General features: G+C 36.7%; 1 protein-coding gene across 4 annotated transcripts in view; it reads left to right on the top strand.

Moving 5' to 3' along the window:
• Positions 1-20,220, top strand: part of tshr (thyroid stimulating hormone receptor) — a 56,583-nt gene that overhangs the window by 31,581 nt on the left and 4,782 nt on the right. For 3 of the 4 annotated variants that reach the window (XM_017684613.2, XM_037537399.1, XM_037537400.1), the window contains 5 exons: positions 13,422-13,496; positions 17,661-17,735; positions 17,961-18,038; positions 18,624-18,692; positions 19,703-19,780. In XM_017684613.2, the coding sequence (XP_017540102.2) occupies positions 13,422-13,496; positions 17,661-17,735; positions 17,961-18,038; positions 18,624-18,692; positions 19,703-19,780 (375 nt within the window). Of the gene's footprint in view, positions 1-13,421; positions 13,497-14,048; positions 14,139-17,660; positions 17,736-17,960; positions 18,039-18,623; positions 18,693-19,702; positions 19,781-20,220 lie in introns of all 4 variants that reach the window. The other variant, XM_017684615.2, reaches the window with a different exon arrangement.

Genomic DNA, 20,220 nt, shown 5'->3' with positions numbered 1-20,220 from the left:
AGGAGCTCTGCAAAGCCTTCTTTAAATTGTATTATTTCACGTGCCGGAGTGTCAATCTCCTACTGTATCGTGTATTTTACCTTATTTGCACGTATCGGGTTCCATTTCACGCCGTGGTCATGCCGCCCAAGTTAGCTAAAACTGCCGGACTTTCACAGCCTACGATCCGGAGGCAGTTTGTGCCGCATCCCCGCATTTGAGTGGCGTATCGAGCCCTTCGAGTGCGCCCCCTGATCCCACACAGAGCCGGGACACCGCAGCTTTAAGGTCTGAAATTCGTGATGTGATGAATGAACATTATTCTAACATTAAGTCGGACATTTCAGCATTGAAGTCGGATTTACTTTGTGACTTCGCTGATTTCAAATCTGATGTAGCGACTCTTCAGACCACTGTAGACGGAATTGAGCGAGCACTTTCAGCATGCACGGATGATGTGTCGCAACTTCAGACCACTGTTGCTTCCTTGACCAAGACTGTTGCTGACCTGGAGGCCAAGTGTGACGATCTAGAATCTCGTTCACGGAGACAGAATATTCGCATCATTCCGGAGGACGGATCTGTTACTCTGTCAACATCTAATGTATCTACACTGCTCAAAGACGCGCTCCAGTTACCTGATCTGCCACGAATCGACCGCGCACACCAATCACTGGCCCCAAAGCCGAGTTCCGGTCAACCTTCTCGTCCGATCATTGCTCGACTCCATTACTACAAAGACTGTGTTAATATCCTCAAACAGGCCAGGCTTCAATCCCGAAAGTTATTTTCAGGTATGTCTCTGTCCGTCTTCCCGAATTATACTGCGAGGGTCGCTAAGGCACGAGCGGCATTCAACGGCGTGCGAAACACTACGTTCAATGGATGGGGTACGTTATGGACTACTTTATCCTGCACGTCTCCGCATTAGTGCTAATGGCGAATGAGTGAGACTTTTGACTGTCCTAAAGAGGCAGAACAGTTCGTGCGGGGTTTGCGCGCTGGCTGATTTTGGAAACGGTTTGGAACTGGTGCGGTTATACTTTTATGTGTAATACCATAGTAAGACTTTAAATTCAGAAATTGATCCTGCACATTGACTGTATATATTTTGCTTTGTTGGACTCCCTGACGAGGTTTGCTAGGTTACCAGAAGTATATTTAAGTCTGGGATAGCTCTGTGTTTGAGCTTTGTTGAAATAGTTGATATAATGGGTGGGTGTGGTCAGTGTTCCGTGGGGTGGGTTATATGGGTGTGTGTTTTTCTCCATAGTTTTCATTTTATTTTATTTTATTTTTTATCTTCCCTTTCCCCGAGGTACTGTCTTTTTCATTATTATTTTATCTTTTACAACTAGTTTTCTATGGCGTCCCTAAAAATTGTAAGTTGGAACGTTAATGGCCTCAATAATACTACTAAGAGATCCAGGGTTATGGCACATTTGAAGCGTTTGAAAGCTGATGTGATTTTTTTACAGGAGACACATTTAAGCAATTCTGACCACTTTAAACTGCGGATAGCCAATATGAGTGAGATTTTTCATTCATCTTATAGCTACAGAACCAGAGGAGTTGCTATTTTGATTAGATCAGGAACTTGATTTGTAATGGAGAGGGTTATTCCTGATAGAACGGGGAGGTGGCTAATTGTAAAAGGCATATTGCTAAATAAACCGGTATTACTCGTAAATTTTTATGCACCTAATTATGATGATCCTGAGTTCATGCGTAAAATAATTTGCTCTATTCCATCCCTTCACACCCATTCTTTGATCATGGGGGGGCGATCTGAATTCTGTTATTGATCCAGTATTAGATCGTTCTGCCTCCACTCTCGTCCCTAATTCACCTATTCCCGTATTGATTTCTTTATTTCCAGTTCTTTTCTTCCGAACATATCCTCAGTTGATTACCACTCGATCATCATCTCTGATCATGCCCCTCTTTCACTAGATTTAATTTTTTCAGATTTTTCCCATCATACTGTTTTCTGGAGGCTTAATTCTTTACTTTTAGCTGAGGATGATTTTTGGACCTATATTATTTCTTCTATACATGATTTCTTACATCTTAATGCAGATGGCACTATTTCTCCAGCTCTTCTCTGGGAAACTCTTAAGGCTTATTTGCGCGGTCAAATTATATCTTACACAACCCACTCTAATAAACAAAACAGAAATGATCTGCAGAATCTCACTGACAGGCTTGCTAACCTGGATTATCTCAATTCTGTTTCTCCGTCACCATCCTTGCATAAGGAACGTGCCGAGGTTCAATTACAGATCGACCTTTTGACCACTAAGGAGACGAAGCGGTTTCTCTTATACTCCCGTAGCAAATACTATGAGAGTAGGGATAGGCCTTCAAGATTATTAGCTCATCGTCTAAATGGCTTTACCAATGCTAGATTAATTTCACAAATTAGGGATGAGAATGGTGACATGTGCACAGACCCTCTGTCAATAAATCGCGTGTTTCAGGACTTTTACAAAAAGCTATATACATCTGAGTCAATTAATAACGATCCTGAGGCAAATAGATTTTTTGATCGTTTATCATTCCAAACAGTTAATTCTGCACAGGTGTCTGATCTTGACTCGCCTATCCATCTAGATGAAATACTTACAGCTATTTCTAAAATGCAGTCTGGAAAGGCGCCTGGTCCAGATGGATTTCCTATTGAATTTTTTAAAAAATTTAGCACCAAGCTTGCCCCTCTTCTATTACAAGTTTACAATGAGGCCTTAGCAGTTGGGATATTACCTCCCACTCTGACTGAGGCATCCATCTCTCTTCTTTTGAAGAAAGACAAGGATCCATCACTTTGTTCTTCATATAGACCATTATCCCTGCTCAATGTTCACTATAAAATTTTAGCCAAACTACTAGCTTTGCAGTTGGAATCTGTTCTCCCCCATATTATTTCATCTGACCAAAATGGATTTATTAAAGGCTGTCATCTTTTCTATAATGTTCGTACATTGCTCAATGTGATATCAATGGATGGCTCTGCAGATCATCCAGAAATTGTTATTTCATTAGATGCAGAAAAAGCTTTTGATAGAGTGGAGTGGCCATATTTGTTTGAAGTCTTAAGCAGATTTGGTTTTGGTCCTATGTTCATTTCTTGGGTGAAACTATTATATAGTGCTCCTCGTGCCTCTGTTCATACTAATAATATGCAATCTTCATATTTTCCTCTATTTAGGGGAACTAGACAAGGTTGTCCGTTGTCCCCTTTATTGTTCTCTCTGGCTATAGAGCCCCTCTCATTAGCATTGAAAACTTTGTCTCAGTTTCAAGGTATTCAACGCATGGGCACTATAATGAAGGTTTCACTTTATGCCGATGATTTACTCTTATTTGTAGCTAACAAAAATTTGTCTAACTCCCTTCCTTTCATAGTAAATACAGTTGTGATCAAATTTATTCAACCCCCAATGCTGTGAAGGGTTTTATGGAATTCAGTGCACATTTGTAATTGCGTTCATAATTAAATCTTACAAGGACTTGTTAAAGAACTAAATGCAACTAAAATAGCATCATTTGTTTTTGTCATAAAGTATTAAATGGCCTTTTTGTGATTTCTTCATTGACACAATTATTCAACCCCTTTACGACTACCACTCTTACGAACAGAGGTTCATTCCAGTGTTTTCAATCAGGTATTAAAACCACCTGTGGATGTCAACAAACAGCAATCAAGCATAATAAGCACCAATTAGGCAGATTTAAAAGGACTGTGATACTCAGCTCCTTTTGACATCTACTGGTGTGTTTACAAGCATGGTGAAGGCAAGAGAATGATCCCAAAAGACACGCGAAGAGGTTATTTCTCTTCACAAGAATGGCAATGGATATAAGAAGATTGCAAAGTTGTTAAATATTCCAAGAGACACTATCGGAAGTATCATTCGCAAGTTCAAGTTAAAGGGCACAGTGGAAACGCTACCTGGTCATGGCAGAAAGAAGATCCTGAATTGAAAAAAGACCTGTCAGATGTGGGCACCAATGTTTCAGCTCAGACAATAAGGCGCGCACTGCATAAGGAAGACCTCCATGCCAGAACTCCCAGGCGCACCCCTTTGCTGACTCCAAAGAACAAGAAAAGTCGACTGCAGTATGCCAAAAGTCATGTGGACAAGCCACAAAAGTTTTGGGACAGTGTACTGTGGTCAGATGAAACTAAATTAGAACAGTTTGGGCCAATGGACCAGCGCTATGTTTGGAGGAGGAAGAACCAGGCTTATGAACAAAAGAACAACTTGCCTACTGTGAAGCATGGCGGGGGGGTCAATTATGCTTTGGGGCTGTTTTGCTTCTAACGGTACAGGAAAGCTTCAACGTGTGCAGGGTACCATGAATTCCCTTCAGTACCAGGAGATCTTGGAGGAAAATGTGATGGAGTCAGTCACAAACCTGCAGCTTGGGAGACGTTGGACCTTCCAACAGGACAATGATCCGAAGCACACATCCAAGTCCACTAGAGCATGGTTGAAGATGAAAGGCTGGAACATTCTGGAGTGGCCATCGCAGTCACCACTTAAATCCAATTGAGAAACTCCCTTGGGACCTAAAGAAGGCAGTTGCAGCGCACAAGCCTAAGAATGTGACTGAACTGGAGGCTTTTGCCCATGAAGAATGGGCTAAGATACCCATAGGTCACTGCAAGACACTTGTGTCAAGCTATGTTTCACGCTTGAAAGATGTCATAACTGGAAAAGGATGTTGTACTAAGTACTAAAAAATAATGTCACTAGGGGATTGAATAAAACTGATAATGATGTGAGCACAGAAAAGACATTTGTGGTTATTTCATCATAAATGTTATGTTATATTTGTCTAATTTATAAGTGCCTCTTTGATATAATTGTAAATAAGATGACTGAAATGATCAAAGTCAATGTCAAACTAGCCAAAACACTTTATTTCAGTGGGGGTTGAATAAATTTGATCACAACTGTACCTTATCAGGTTTTGGGTCCTTCTCTGGGTATAAAGTGAACCTTCAGAAGAGTATCTGCTATCCTGTAAATTCACTGGCCAAAGCTATGGTTAGAACACATATACCTTTTCATTTCTCAGATGATGGGTTCAGGTATTTAGGTGTTTTTATTACTGATTCACTAGAAGCTATTATCCGCACTAATTTTGATACTCTAATATCTAAATTAAAGGGAGATTTTCTAAGGTGGAAATCCCTTCCGTTGTCTATGATTGCCAGGATCAACACTGTGAAAATGAATGTTTTGGCTGAATTTTTGTTTTTATTTCAAACTCTCCCAGTGGTTCTTTCCAAAATGTTCTTTACTGAATTAGATTAACTGATTACTTGAAACTTAACTTTATTTGGGATGGCAGATCACCTAGAATTGGATTATCCTTGTTGCAAAAATTTAGATCAGACGGTGGACTGGCTCTCCCAAATCTCCGCTTTTACTACTGGTCGGTACATATCCATAGAATTCTTCTTTGGATCAAGAGCCCTGAAACATTATGGTGTAAATTAGAACATTCATCTATGATAAACTCTTCTATTCCTGCTCTCATTTTTACGTCTTTGCCACTGTCTCTGGTAGGTAAAGTAAACAACCCAGTGGTCAGATCTACACTCTGTATTTGGTACCAATTTAGGCAACACTAAGTTCTTATCTCCCTCTATGTTGCTACCTGTTTTGGACAATCATTTATTTCCTCCTTACTGTACAGCATGAACATGGCCTCGTTTCCTTTTGTGATTTTTTTAAGGAGGGCTGTCTTCTTAGCTTTGCTCAATTGCAGGCTGATTTTCAGTTGCCTCCGTCTCATTTTTTTCGTTATTTGCAACTTAGGCACGCCTTACCCACATTATTTCCTTCATATAATGCTCGATCTGTATCCCAACCTTGGGAACCTTTGTTTGATTTGAAACTGTAATATTACAGATATAAACTGCACTGCGGACAAATGAACCTGTATGGTGCTAGCTAATGGGCACCGCACCAAACCACACAGTTAAAATGTGCAAGGTAATGGCAACATATCTGTTTGGCAGAAGTCACTTTAGGAATATGGGGAGTATACAAGTTTACAAAGAATGGGTGAATAAAACTTTTTTTTATTACCAAAGTCTCACAATCTCAATCTTAAGTAGCTCATGGTAAGTCTGCTTCTTTGGCCTGTTACCACGAATGGGATTTTATTTGTCACAAAAACCATACCGCTCTTCTGTCTATCTATGTAAATTTTAGCTGTTGATATATTGCTAAATTAACTAAGAATAAACATGACTGTGTAGCACTTGAATTTGAGTTTAATAAACTGTGCAAAGGTAAATATTATTATACTAATGCATAAGCATCAGTCAAGAAAAAAATTAAATGTACACTTTTGAGTAGGGATGAGCCAGAATAACTAGGACGTGTTATGTCCCAGGAACATTGCTAATAGTAAATGACAGCAAAAAGAGGGTGCACACGAGCGAGGCCTCAGTGATTGAAGGTGAATGAACTTAAACTTGTTTCTAACCATTTGTGCAGGGACAGTTTTTGAAAGCTAGAAGGATTTTTTCACAAAAAAATTAAATAAAGTTTACATGTTAACGTGTTTATCATTATCATTTTTCTAGAGCAAACAGGTTTTAGGCAGTAGGATGCTTCATTGCTGCTACTGAGTGATTGGTTGGTGAGCTGATTGGTGAAGCAGTTTGTGCTCACTGACAGGTACTGTTAGAAAAGAGTTTAAAACTGCTCAAAATATATAACAGCAGCATTAACAGTTTTATTAGCTTGCATCAACCTTTCACAGTGCCCCCTTAGTGACTGTTTTCATTTGCAAAAAACACAGGGGTGGCTGAGAATATTGTATTGCAGGACATCACATGTGATAGAAAGTCTTCTGTGCAGCAATACATATGTTTCCTCACTTTGGAAGCACCCTCTCTCCTCAATTCCTTTGAGCGCATCGGATGCTGGATTTTGATCGATTTCCAAGTCTCTGGCTCAAGGACAGAGTAGAGACAAATCAGTAAGAGTGATGTTTATCCTAGTGATGGTATCAGAGAATGTGTAGTGAAGGAGAAAAAGGAAAAAAAAAACATCCAGGTTGAAAACCCTGCTTATGCACAGCAACAGCTGGATAATAAAGCTCCAGTCTCTTTCAATGCAGTGAAGGCTACAGTATTGTAACAATGCTGTTACATTTTTAAGTGCTGCTGAACTGAGTCCAGTTATAGGACTTTATAACATTGCCTACATTCATGATGGCATTGAGTGTAAACTGCTTCACTCAGCCAGTGAGCTGTTCAGTTCATTAACCAATCTGACTTTAGTAGCAATAATGCTAGCATCACACTGCCAAAAACCTGTTTGCTTTGGAAAATGGAAAGATACAGATGAGTTTTCTTCAAATACACGAAATACATTGTTCTGCTTTCCAGATTTGGTAACTTTAAGCTTCTGGAAAAGCTACAAAACCCAGTGAGACAGGGATGACACAGATAAGGTTACAACCTTGCAATCTTTCATAAATAATACTGGTAGGATGTACACACTGCTGTCAGAGTTTTGCTCATTTTCCCAGTAGTCTCTTGTCAAAGCCAGATATTCCTTGCTTCCTCTGACAACATCTTTGATCTTTTGGCAGCCATGTCGTCTATACAGGGAATACTGAGCTGGCCTCTTTATACAGCTAGCCGAAGAGCCATAGTTTTTGGTGTGTGATATGGTGCCATTCTCATGAGAGTTCTCGTGCCTGCTCCTCCAAAGTTACATAGCGCTTCAGCAGGAATTCCGGGGATGTAGTGGCAATGACAGAGACGCCATTCTCACTATTATAAGCCAATGTACCATGGAAATGATTAAAATGGTCAAAATCATGTTAATGGTAAAATTGTTAGATGATGTTGCTTAAAACTTCTGATAGTATTTTATTGATGTCACCATTGCCATTTTAGTGGATGCTTTTGACTTAGCCTGACTATGGCTCATTTGATTGATAACATGAACATACTAATGACTTGCGGGGGTGATGATGGACGTATAACATTCTACTTCACCTGCATGTGCTGTTCAAAAGTGTAATTCATGCTTTATGAAAGCATCTAGTGCGCTGGGTTAAAGTGTATGGGGGCAAAACAGTTACACATGGAATACCTCCTTGAGCCACACTTTTAAATGTTTTTATTTCTTCTTGTTTTTTATATAGTATATAACCATATACTTAAGAATAAAATAAAAATAACATAATTACAAAGGTAACCATTTTGCTAGGAAGGTGATGATAAATCTAAAGAATAAATTATAATCTAGAAGGCCAGTATTTCTTTGAAAATAACAAATTCCTGGAATTTACTGGTAATTACAGGAAATAAAGATTGTAGTGTATGGTGGCCATATGTAAAACTATGAGCTGCCAGAAGGAGTTAATAAAACAAATGACAGCCCCTTTGGGAGAGATAACCATATAAGAACACAGATTTGAAATGGTCAAGAATGGAAACATAACATACATGACGCACATTTCATGTTTGTCATTGGAGATTTTAGCCAAGAAGTGTGATGTTCTGATATCACGAAGCCATGCTGTAGCTCCCGAAGCAGAAAGAGAGCAACTGCAGTGGCTCACTCCGAAAACTGCAGCTACCTTGCTCCTGTGACATAGTGTTGTTCCGTAATGCTGGCAAAAGTCAGACATAATTTCTAACCAGTATGCCTTAAGTCCAGAATGCATCACATTAAATCAGAAGGGGCGAACCAGTGGAAAAAGAGGGAAAGAGAAAGAAAGAAAGAGAGAGAGAGAGAGAGAGAGAGAGAGAGAGAGAGAGAGAGAGAGGTGTTTATTATAATTTATTAATAATAAGATAATTTATTATTATTTTATTATTGCTATTGCTGTTGTTGTTGTATTAATTTCAATCTGCAGTCCCTGCAGGTAAACATATGAATAATACTAAAAACCCAAAACAATACAATAATACAAAAACAAAATACAATAAAACCCTCAATTTCAATCACATATATGGCTCACTTACACCCCCAAGCTTATCTCCTATACCAACCCAAATGCATACAACATGATTGATTTGATATCTTTTTTTTGTTTGTTTCACAAGAAAAAGGTTCACATACATTTTCAAATCAGTAGGTAATGCATTCTGTTGTTTAAAAGCTTTAAATGAAAAGAAAGGGGTAGCTTGTACATGAATACTACACTGCTCCCTGGAGGTAGATCCTCTAGCTCTGCACTGATTCTCAGAGCAAGCTGAACAAAGTTCTTCAAACATGAGGGTGCAGTATTATGAATAATCTGGATAACCTTAAAAACTAAATGAACAATTAATAGTTTGAATACATAATTAGGTCAACAAAATGCTATATATTGTATTTAGAGAATATTTGACTGTGGCGATATTATTGATATTATTGTGATTTCCTGGCAAAAATGTTTATGGGTTGTGTATGAAATTCAAATAGTTCACATCTAACTTACTTGCCTGACACTAACAGGACACACAATAAAAGAAAGTTCTAGATGCTTCCATTGTACAAAATTTCCCAAAAAAGTTTGGAACACTGTGCAAAATGTAAATAACAGAATGCAATGACATGCAAATAATTCATATATATTTATTTGAAAATAATACAAAGACAACATATCAAATGTTAAAACTGAGAAATGTTATTGTTTTTGAAAAATGTATGCCCATTTTGATGCCAGAAAAACGTAAAAGTTGGGACGGGGCAACAAAAGACTCGTAAAGTCTTTTAGAGGTGAAGATGTGGAGGGGTTCACCACTCTGTGAAAGATTGCACAGGCAAATAGTGCAACAATTCAAGAATAATATTTCTCAACATAAAACAGAAAAGAACTTGGGGATTTATTCATGTACAGTACACAATGTAATTCAGAAACTGAAGAAATCTCTGCAAGAGACAAGGCTGAAAACCAGTATTGGCTGCCCATGATCTTCAAGCCCTCTGTTTCATTAAAAACATACATGATTTTGCCATGGAAATCACTGCATGGGCTCACACGTCTGAAAACCATTGTCTGTGAAGCCATATATAAACATTTATCACCTACTGAGGAGAAGGTGAAAATGTCCTGTCAAATCAAAATGTGAAATTCTTTTTGGAAATCCTGGATGCTACGTCCTGTAGGTAAGGGTACATTTGTGCAAATGGCATGAGTAACTTGCACACCTGTGAAGGCACCATTAATGCTAAACGATATTTACAGGTTTTGAAACATCATATGCTGCCATTCAGTTGATGTCTTTTTCAAGTAAGGCCTTGCTTATTTCACCAAGACTGCTTATATCACAACAGCATGGCTCCGTAGTAAAAGAGTGCGGGTACTAAACTGGCCTGCCTGCAGTCCAGCCATGTCAATCCAGACATTTGATGAAGTGAAGAATAAGACAAAGGAGATCCCAAGCTGTTGGGCAGCTGAAATCCTATATCAAGTAAGAACGGAAAAAAACATTTCACTTTCAGAACAGCAACTGGTCTCCTCAGTTCCCAAACACGTAAGGAGTGTTGTTAAAAGAAGAAGTGATGCAAAACAGTGGTAAAAATGCCCTGTGCTAACTTAGATTAAATAAATATAGGGTTTAAATGATTTGCACATCATTGCATTCAGTTATTTACAAATTGTTTAGCTGTGAACAATTTTAATTATTTCATAAACAACCCATAAACATTTTAGCCAGGAAATTACCACTGTCAAATACTCTCTAAATACAATATGTTGACTTTTTATTAAATAGAGGAATTAAATTACTTGCACATCATTGTATTGTTTTTATTTACATTTTGCATGGCATCACAACTTTTTAATTTATTATTAAATTATATAAAATATTTATGTCTAACATTGGCCAGGTATATGTATCTTATCTTTTTTACTATTCACATTTTTCATCTTCATACTGTTTATCACATTTTCAGGTTAATCCCTCCTTTTTTTCTGGTAGCACATAGTGACTGTCTTATTAACATTCAAACTGGAATTACTGAGCCACTTTGCAGCTTTATCCAAAACTTGTAATAAATTAGCAGCAGCTTGTACCACACTGGTCCCATGGGTATACCAGAATCTCTGAATCTCCACACATACTTAATAAAATGTAGAAAGTATTTGATGCTGTGTCATAGGCCTTGTGCAAATCAAGAAAGACTGCCTCTACCACTACTAGCTAGCCAACTAGACTACTTCATTTTAGCATTCACAATCCAACAAAACTACTGACCTCCCATTTAACTTATTATGACAGCAGACAGCATGTCAAGGCACAGGCTAATTAAATAGAATCTTACATGTTACAGTGCTAGCCATAGATAACTCAAATCATTGAAGACTGCTATTTTCTTTTACTTTTTTACAGTATTGAACTGTTTTCTTTACCAGAGTTAACTTTGCTGCTACCTAGCTCACTGTAGCTAGAGTGTTGTTAGGTGGTTTCTATAGTATCTCAGGTAGTTTCTAGGGTGTGGCTAGGTAGGTGTTATAGTATCCCAGGGGGTTGCTAGGTTGCTGCTATGGTATTTCAGTTAGTCACTAGGTTATATCTAGGCAGTTGCTATGATATTTCAAGTGGTTGCTATGACATCCTACTTGATGAGTGTTACTAATGGATCATTGTGATATCTGGTATTGTGACCACTGAGTCACTGAGATGAAAGCTGGGTGCATAAACTTTTGCATTGTATCGATTAGCAATGAGAGATCACTAATCATCATTTCAAAGAAACAAGGAAGGTGAAGCTCAATATACTGAGATGCAGTGAAACAGACAAAAGTAACTGAAAGTTGAAATAGTGGGGCACTCCAGAAACATACTTAATATTGTGCCAACTGCTTTTCCGCTGCATAAATAGTAGTATAGATCATCAGTTAAATTTTATTTGACTGCATTTCGTTAGTGTAGGCCCCGAGGATGAGCTTAAAATTGATTCACTGATGAACAAGATTTATTGAACAGTACAAAGTATTGCCCCAAATTCTTTCCCATCCAAGGGTAATATTCCGACGCAGCTCCATTTCCCACACCACAGAAGCAGGTATCTTCTCTGAAACACAAGAGACAAACATCTATATAGACATGTTGATAAGTATGTGGTCAAAGGATACTTTGATAAGGTGGCAATCAAAGGAATTTTATCTTTCAGGCATGGAATACAAATCAATCTGTAAAATAGTGAGTATGTTTTTTGAAAGCTAACAGGAATGCAGAATGCCACCAGAGAGGTGATGATGCTGTATAGAAAGGTGCTTAAATACTTGTGTTCTGAAGTTTCCTAAACACCAGAAGAGAGTGGCTATCAATCATGAAGGTGATGTGGTTTGGTTAAGGAGGCAATAACCCACCAAGGTACCTTGGTCCTTGCAAAGCCGAAACTGAATGGCCTGCATCTGGAACAATCAGCAATACAACTCAAAGTTTGAAAGTTCTAGGCCAGTCAGTTTCTCAGAAAAAAATGGATATAAGGCTACTTTTCACTGCAAAAGAAAAGTTTCTTGAAAAGTTTCTTGCAAAAGAAAGAAAACAAATAACTTATACAAGGGATGAAATCCAGCTATAAAAACATAAATCCCTCACTTTGCAAAATATAGACTTTGCAACTTCAGCTCCCACATGTTTCAGAGGATCCCAGACAACCTTATTTCAGAGTTGGTAGTTTTCTCTGCACATTTCACTCTGGACAGGTTCTCAAACCTTGGACAATATCGAGCAGGCTTTGCTCACTGTTTCATCCTTCAGAGAGGGGCAGTTTCAACTTTATTAGTATCACAACTCCAGCTGCTTCTCAGCATTTTTCACCCCAACCAAAGTCACACACCTTCTGTGCAGACATCACAGAACAGTTGCAAATAATGAATAAATTAATTCTATGACACATTTTACTTTTTACTAACAAATTTTTAGCATGATTTGACAAGTATTCTCCATCATAGTTGCCAATTGATATGATATACTTCACACTTCATTTTATGAAATAACTATCCTTTTGCAAGGTATGTCAAACAAACTATGTTACCTCTGTGTTAACTGTTCTTCAATGAAGTATACTTCAAAACATTAATTCTGTGTTGAAACAGTGCTTCATCAAATTATGCCTGCACTGAACAATGCTTGTTTTATACTAAAACTATATTTTCACAAAACAGCCATTGGAACCACTAATTTGTACTAAATCACTTCTAATGTGTACTTGATATATATGTCATGCTTTATTATATGTATTAAGTATACTAGTCATATTAGTTACGATTAAAGTTGGCTTTGTAAAGCCAATTTTAGGTTCATTCACAATCCCTCTACTTCTAGTTATTGATGTATTGGGTTTGATGAGTTTTATAGATTTGTTTGAGAGGAAATGCAAGCAGTAATCATATTGTTAGTCATACTTGTCATCTTATGTCTGTTTTTCATATTGTCATTCTTGTTTACTCTTTCTCAGAGAAATAAGAAACACCAGAAGTCTGACAGTCATCAGTCCTGAGGCGTTCAAGGATCTCCCAAATTTAAAATACTTGTGAGAAAACTATTATTTTACTTATTATCTTGAAATTGTTATGTGTAATCTACATGGGTAATGTTCTTTATACTGCGAATGCCATAATGAGGCCAGCAATGAGATTAAGTGTTGTGAAACTTTTTTTGTATTGCAAATTTTTGTTGTACTGCAAATAGCATTGGAGTGGTCACCTAAAAAAGTAACCCATTACAAATCACTTATTACTTCAAGTTTGAGAGCCTGTGAAGCTGGAGAAAAACAACTATATGAACATTAAATTACAATTGTTTAATGCTGTTGTAAACCTAGAAAGTTTACGGATCTGTTCTTGAATAAAAATTTTATGTGATCTGGAAAAGCAAGATTGAGGCATACGCTTCTTCAACATGTAGAGATATACACTATGTGGCCAAAAGTATGTGGATACCTGCCCATCGCACATGTATGAGTTTGTTGGACTTCCCATTCCTAAAACATGAAGACGCCCCCAGGCTTGTGTACGGCTGTTTTACAATGGAAACTCATTTCATGAAGCTTGCAACACAGTTCTTGTGCTGATGTTGCTTCCAGATGCAGTCTGGAATTCTGCACAAGTAATGCAACTTTTGCTTCAGCACTTGGTGGCCTTGCTCTGTAAATTTGCATGGTCTACTGCTTCAGGTATGTACTGTTTTTGACATTGATGCTTCCATTTTGTAATAATAGACCTTACAGTTGATTGAGGCAGATCAAGCAGAGTAGAAATTGCATGTCCTATGACAGCGCTACATTCAAAGTCACAGTATGACCCATTCCACTGCCAGTGTTTGTCTATGGAGATTGTATGGCTGTATGCTTCAATTTATATACCCATTAACAATGAATGTGGCAGAAACACTTGACCTCAGTAATTAGGAGGGATTGTCCACAATGTTTTGCCCATGTAGTGTTTATTAACATGATTAGATGCATTGACAAATTGCTTGTTGAGTTTGGGGCAGTAGAAGGTTGTGCCCCAGTGAGCTGAAGCAGGTAGCACACCTGCAGGCCAGGCATAGATAATATAGATAACATTTGTTTTAAATGCATTATATGTAATTAAGATTATTCTTTTAAATACAAATAAATAACACAAGTAACAAAACTCTTATTAAATCAGTAACTGATTACAAGAATTTAAAATGTAATGTGTTTTAGTACTTTGTTATAGGGGAAAGTAATTATATTACTGTTATGTATTACACCACATTACCCTGACTCTGATTCCAATCAATGTGTTTTTTATTTATTAGCTGAATTAATGATTGCATAAGTCATATTGTATTTTTCCCCAATATATTTAATTTGGCAAATAAAAATAAAAAACAAACAAAAAAATAAAACAGTAATGTGCATTAAATGTGCACACATACAGTATGTTGTCTGTAGAAGATGACCTTTTAGAAGTTTTACCTTTTACAACCATTTCTATTGTAACCTAAAAGGTGAGAATGTGTTCAATATTTTTTGAATTTTATGAAATTTAACTGCATAATGTGCACACTGATTTAATGCTTCTAACTCAATGTTAATTAACAATTTTGTCACCACAAACCACAACCTCAAATCCAATTGCAAAATTGGCACAGTTGGTAAATTGCAAATGAAAGTTAGGATAAGGGCAATATAAAATGTGAAATGTTTCAAAAAACATTAAATAGGTGATTCATGCCTGGGTATAAAAGGAGCACCCAGTGAAGGCTGAGTTTGTTATGAGTGAGGATGGTTCAAGGCTCACCACTTTTCCAAATATGCGTTAGCTTTGCTTTTCATTTATGCATTTTAAAAGTTTGCCCCTTTAGGTTCTAATTACTGAGTTGAACTGTTTATAGAATGACTGAACAGAGTTGAAATATTGTCTGGATATAAATTCAATATGAAGAATAACATTTTAATTTAAATCAACTGTTTCATGTACCAAATGAATTTATGTGAGGACTTATGTCAGATTGTGCAACATCTTTATCTGAAAATTCAATCTTTCAGTCAGCTTTCAAAAAAATACTCACATATTCACAAATGTATCTGTTATTATTTTCTGCTGCCAATATTTGTGTGCTTCATGAGCTATACCATGATTTTCAAATGGCTTTACAAATAAAAAAAGTTTTTTACGTAGCGTCTTCTCACACACATTTTGCAGGCCTTTTTGACACTATAATTTGTTAAAGGGACTAATTCTATTTCCTTCAAACTTCGTTTGAAGAACATTGTATTACTATGTATAAATGTGCTGTAATTTCTATGTGGTAAACCTGAAATGTAAAAAAAATACCCTGACAATATGTGCTTTACCCATACCAATTGATTGAGTACAGATTTAAAATAGTGCAGTACAGAGGCAAATAAAATAAATATCCAGCTAAAAACAGAATTTGTGAAGTGTTAATATGGACTGTGCAAGCATATTGTGGCCGCATCACAGTACATTTAGCATCTTCTCACACAAATGAATCTAATACTGAGAAGTAAAATAGTATTGTTGTGTTGATAAAAAAAAAAATTCCAGCATGTGTTTGAGTGTATGTGTACTGCCATGTCTGCTGGCACTGTGTAAGCAGCCACTGTCTGCCACCTGTACACTGTTGTACTGTTTGTAACAAATTTACTACATAATACGTAATTCATATATATATATATATATATATATATATATATATATATATATATATAATATTCATATATTCATATATATCTACAAATTTTTGACAAAAAAAGAGGACCCTATACATCACATAGGTCTGCTGTTATGCTCATGTGTACTGATATACTCATAGTATATATAATGCAAGCAATGATGATGATATTATTATTATTATTAGTAGTAGTAATAGTAGTAGTAATAGTAGTAGTAGTAGTAGTAGTAGTAGTAGTAGTAAAGGTTAGGACTCCATGAAAACTTCAATGTAGAGTGTGCAGCTAGTCCAAGGCAAGTGGCAGTAGCTGGGGCATGGGCAGCTGGTCAGAAGCGGATAGCAGGAAAGGTCGACAGTCAGGAATACATCCGTGAACAGCCGGACAGGTGGGCAGTCAAGAAGTATTGTATTAAGGCTTAATTTAAAAAAAATTACACCTCTAGAAATAAGCAGTGGGCTTGGGATACTTTCCTTTGGGTGTCTAAACAACTCCAGAATTCCATACTGTTTCTGGAAATATTTTTTAGTTCATGTATCTAGGACATTTAGGGATCTATAGGTATATATGCAGTGGTGCTTGAAAGTTTGTGAACCCTTTACAATTTTCTATATTTCTGCATAAATTTGATCTAAAACTTCTTCAGATTTTCACCCAAGCCCTAATAGTAAAGAGAACCAAATTATACAAATGACAAAAATAGCCTAAAAATTAAAAGGTACCCTGTGTTGCTCGTGGAGTATTACACGCCTTGCTCTTGATGTGATCTTTTTCAGTCAGCTACTCCTGGGGAGCATAACAGTGATCTTGAATTTCCTCTCCTTTGTGCACAATCTGTGCTCTAATTGTGCTCTAATTTCACCTACAAATTATATGCTAATCCTAAAGGTTCACATACTTTTGTCACTCACAGATAGGTAAAATTTAACATAATATTGAACATCCTTCAACATGTTTATGATGGCCATCGAAGTGTAGAGAGAGAGCAAAACAGCGATGTCGTGGCCAGGCCTTGAAGTGAACATAAAAACTGTAAGGTCCACTTCTAGCACTATCAAACATATTAATGGGAGTCAGTCCTCCTGATGGGACAGAAAATCTAATCACTCTTACAATTCTCAAAAAGAAACTCCATTTCAGGTGCCACAAAGAAACACAGCAGCCAAGGAGCAGCAGGTGTTCGGTGAATATAATAGGCGTCATGGTGTATGACACAAAAATCATTCATCTTTCCACTAAAAAGAAGTCATAACTTTTTTGTCCTCCTAGTTCATCCGACAATTCAGTTGATTTTGAGGGAGAAAACAATTATGTACAAATAATTATGTAAGAATGTTTTTTTTTCTTTGCATAATTTTGCTTCTTTTAAACAAAGACATTTTTCATAGCCTTTTCTGCTCATATTCTCATAGGCATTGTATATTTCTCCTATCAGGTCCTGATCCCTATAATGAAGAGAAAACTAACATAGATAAAATGCAAAGAATATTTATTGTTTTGATTATCATGTGAGAAGTATTATTGTTGCAGAGGTTTGTTCAACACTGGTCTCACCATGTTTCCTGACCTAACCAGGATCCACTCTGAAGATCCACTCTTTATGCTGTAAGCAAACTTCCATAAAAACAAATGAAAATGATAAAACACTTATTTATAGTTTGTGGTGATTTCATGATAGTATTATGATCATTGTTTCAAGTTCCAAGTTCATGTCTCTTATACCTTCAACGTATTTGTACAATATGAGAGTATTTCAAATAGACAAAAGTATTACTAGGAAATGCTAAGAACTTTTCGTATTGCAATTCTGTTTTTATTCTTTTTTTGAAGAGAAATTACTGATAATCTTTACATCACTGAAATTCCTGCCAATGCATTCCAAGGCATTACCAAGGATGTATTAACAGTGTAAGTATAGAAATAAATTCCCTATTTCCATTTTCTTGCATGGCAGACCATGCTGCCTTGCCAATAGCTCAAAGCTTTCAAAGGGTTCTTTGCATCATGAAATACAGAATGCTGTAGATGGTTCTATATAGAAGCTTTTTGAAAAGGGTTCTATGTAGCACTCAAAGGGGTTCTTCTAGAAGCTTTTTGAAAAGGGTTCTATATAGCACTCAAAGGGGTTCTTCTATTGTGACGATGTCGAGCTTGTAAAAATAAAAGAACCCTTTTCAAAAAGGTTGTATATAAAACCATCTACAGCAAGAACCATTTCATAATACAAACATACAGAGGATAATTTGAGTGTTAGTGGTTCTATATAGAACCATTTTCTTTACTAAAGATCCCTTGATGAAACCTCCTGCATCAAGACTGTAGTGTTTTGAGGGATGCAGTAACTGAAAAATGTTCATGATTAAAACAAAAAAGTGATTAAACCATGGCTTAATATATTATCCTCTTATTTCTGTTCATTGGCTTCTGTCTTTATTTAAAAGTTGCCTCAATCAAGTAAAAATAAAAGCTGACTTACTTATTTCTGCCCAACAGGATGTTGTACAGTAATGGCTTTACCAAAATTCAACACCATGCCTTCAATGGAACAAAACTAGATGCTGTGTAAGGCTTTTTGTTTAAACCTTTGTTCAAATCTTGACTGTATGATGGTTTACTGAATATATTTCATTTGTGATGCTAACATTAGATAACTAAATAAAACATGAAAATAGCATATTCTATTATTCCACCAACAAATTATTCTGTATCAGACAAACAATTCACATCTCACTCCAGGTGGAGAGGTTGTTTTTCTTTGCTTTTTGATTCTTTAGTCAAAATACATTTATTCTTTTAACCTAACTTTTGTCCCCTGAGTAACACAATTATTCCAGTCAGGATATTAAATATTAATTTTGTGAGAACTGTTTCCTTCGCTCTCACTCCTTTATTGCTAAAGGGAATATATCTGAGCATCCCAACTGGTTTTCCTTTTCTGTTTTGCCACATTCATGTTTGTATTGGCAGTCTACAAGTGCAAAAAAAGGACTGATCCCAGTACAGAAGAGCACCCCCCACACACACACACACAAGTGTATTATCTTAATTGGATTTAGAGATTGTAAAATATGTGTTTCAAATTTAGAATAATGCCAGATAATGTAGTTTTGTCCCTAGGAAGGTTATTTAGGGGTGACATTATTGCATTATTCAATTTATGCATCAACCTAAAATAAGTATTGAATTAAGGGTCACCACAAAAACTCTTTTATGTATAAATTCTTGAGGAACTTTTTTCAGTGCTTATGATTTTTCCTATTACATTGTTATGTAGACAGTTTTACTAACCTTCAAATTCTCTTATATGTCTGTTATATGCCATCACAATTAGAAAATGCAGTATGTTTTGGTGTTTCCCATCCCAGTCCTTAGGGCCCACCATATGATCAACATGCTCTATCCACGATCCTACACCACCTGAATCAAGCTAAGAACAAGTTAGGAACACTGAATACCTGATGCAGGTATTCTCTAAGTTAGGCAAGAGCCAATGGACTGTCTTGTTGGCCCAGAGGACCTGGGGTGAGACACTATTGTGGACCATGAAAACATTGCATTTCATCCCTCTGTAGATACCTCCACAGAAACAAGCATCTGACCATACTTGAAGAGAGCATGTTTGCAGAAACCATCAGTGGTCCAATGCTCCTGTGAGTACCTATTAGTTTTTTTAGGACCACGTTTAAATTCTCTGTCTAAAGAACCTTTACACACATTTTTGTTGTGCATTGTTCTTCTGTGTTTGTGTCATAAGAATTATTTGTACTATTTTTTTGTATTTTTCCTTGACACCTTCACAGCCACCACAGAGACTTGTTAATATCATCAATTACATCATGAGCACAATTTAATGAAGCACTGATTGGTCAAACCAGGAGTTGCTTTTTAACTACATATAATACTGGGCTTCTTCGAGGAGAGGTTTGAAAATGGTTGTGTGTGTGTGTGTGTGTGTGTGTGTGTGTGTGTGTGTGTGTGTGTGTGTGTGTGTATATATATATATATATATATATATATATATATATAAGATTTCCCCTGATATTTTTTTCATTTATTTTGATCATTTGCCATAGTTCAGTTCACAACCATG

The sequence above is a fragment of the Pygocentrus nattereri genome, chromosome 4 (genome assembly GCF_015220715.1).
Source record: "Pygocentrus nattereri isolate fPygNat1 chromosome 4, fPygNat1.pri, whole genome shotgun sequence".
Taxonomy (NCBI): domain Eukaryota; kingdom Metazoa; phylum Chordata; class Actinopteri; order Characiformes; family Serrasalmidae; genus Pygocentrus; species Pygocentrus nattereri.
Note: the sequence above shows the minus strand (reverse complement) of the source record. Positions and strands in the feature narration are given on the sequence as shown.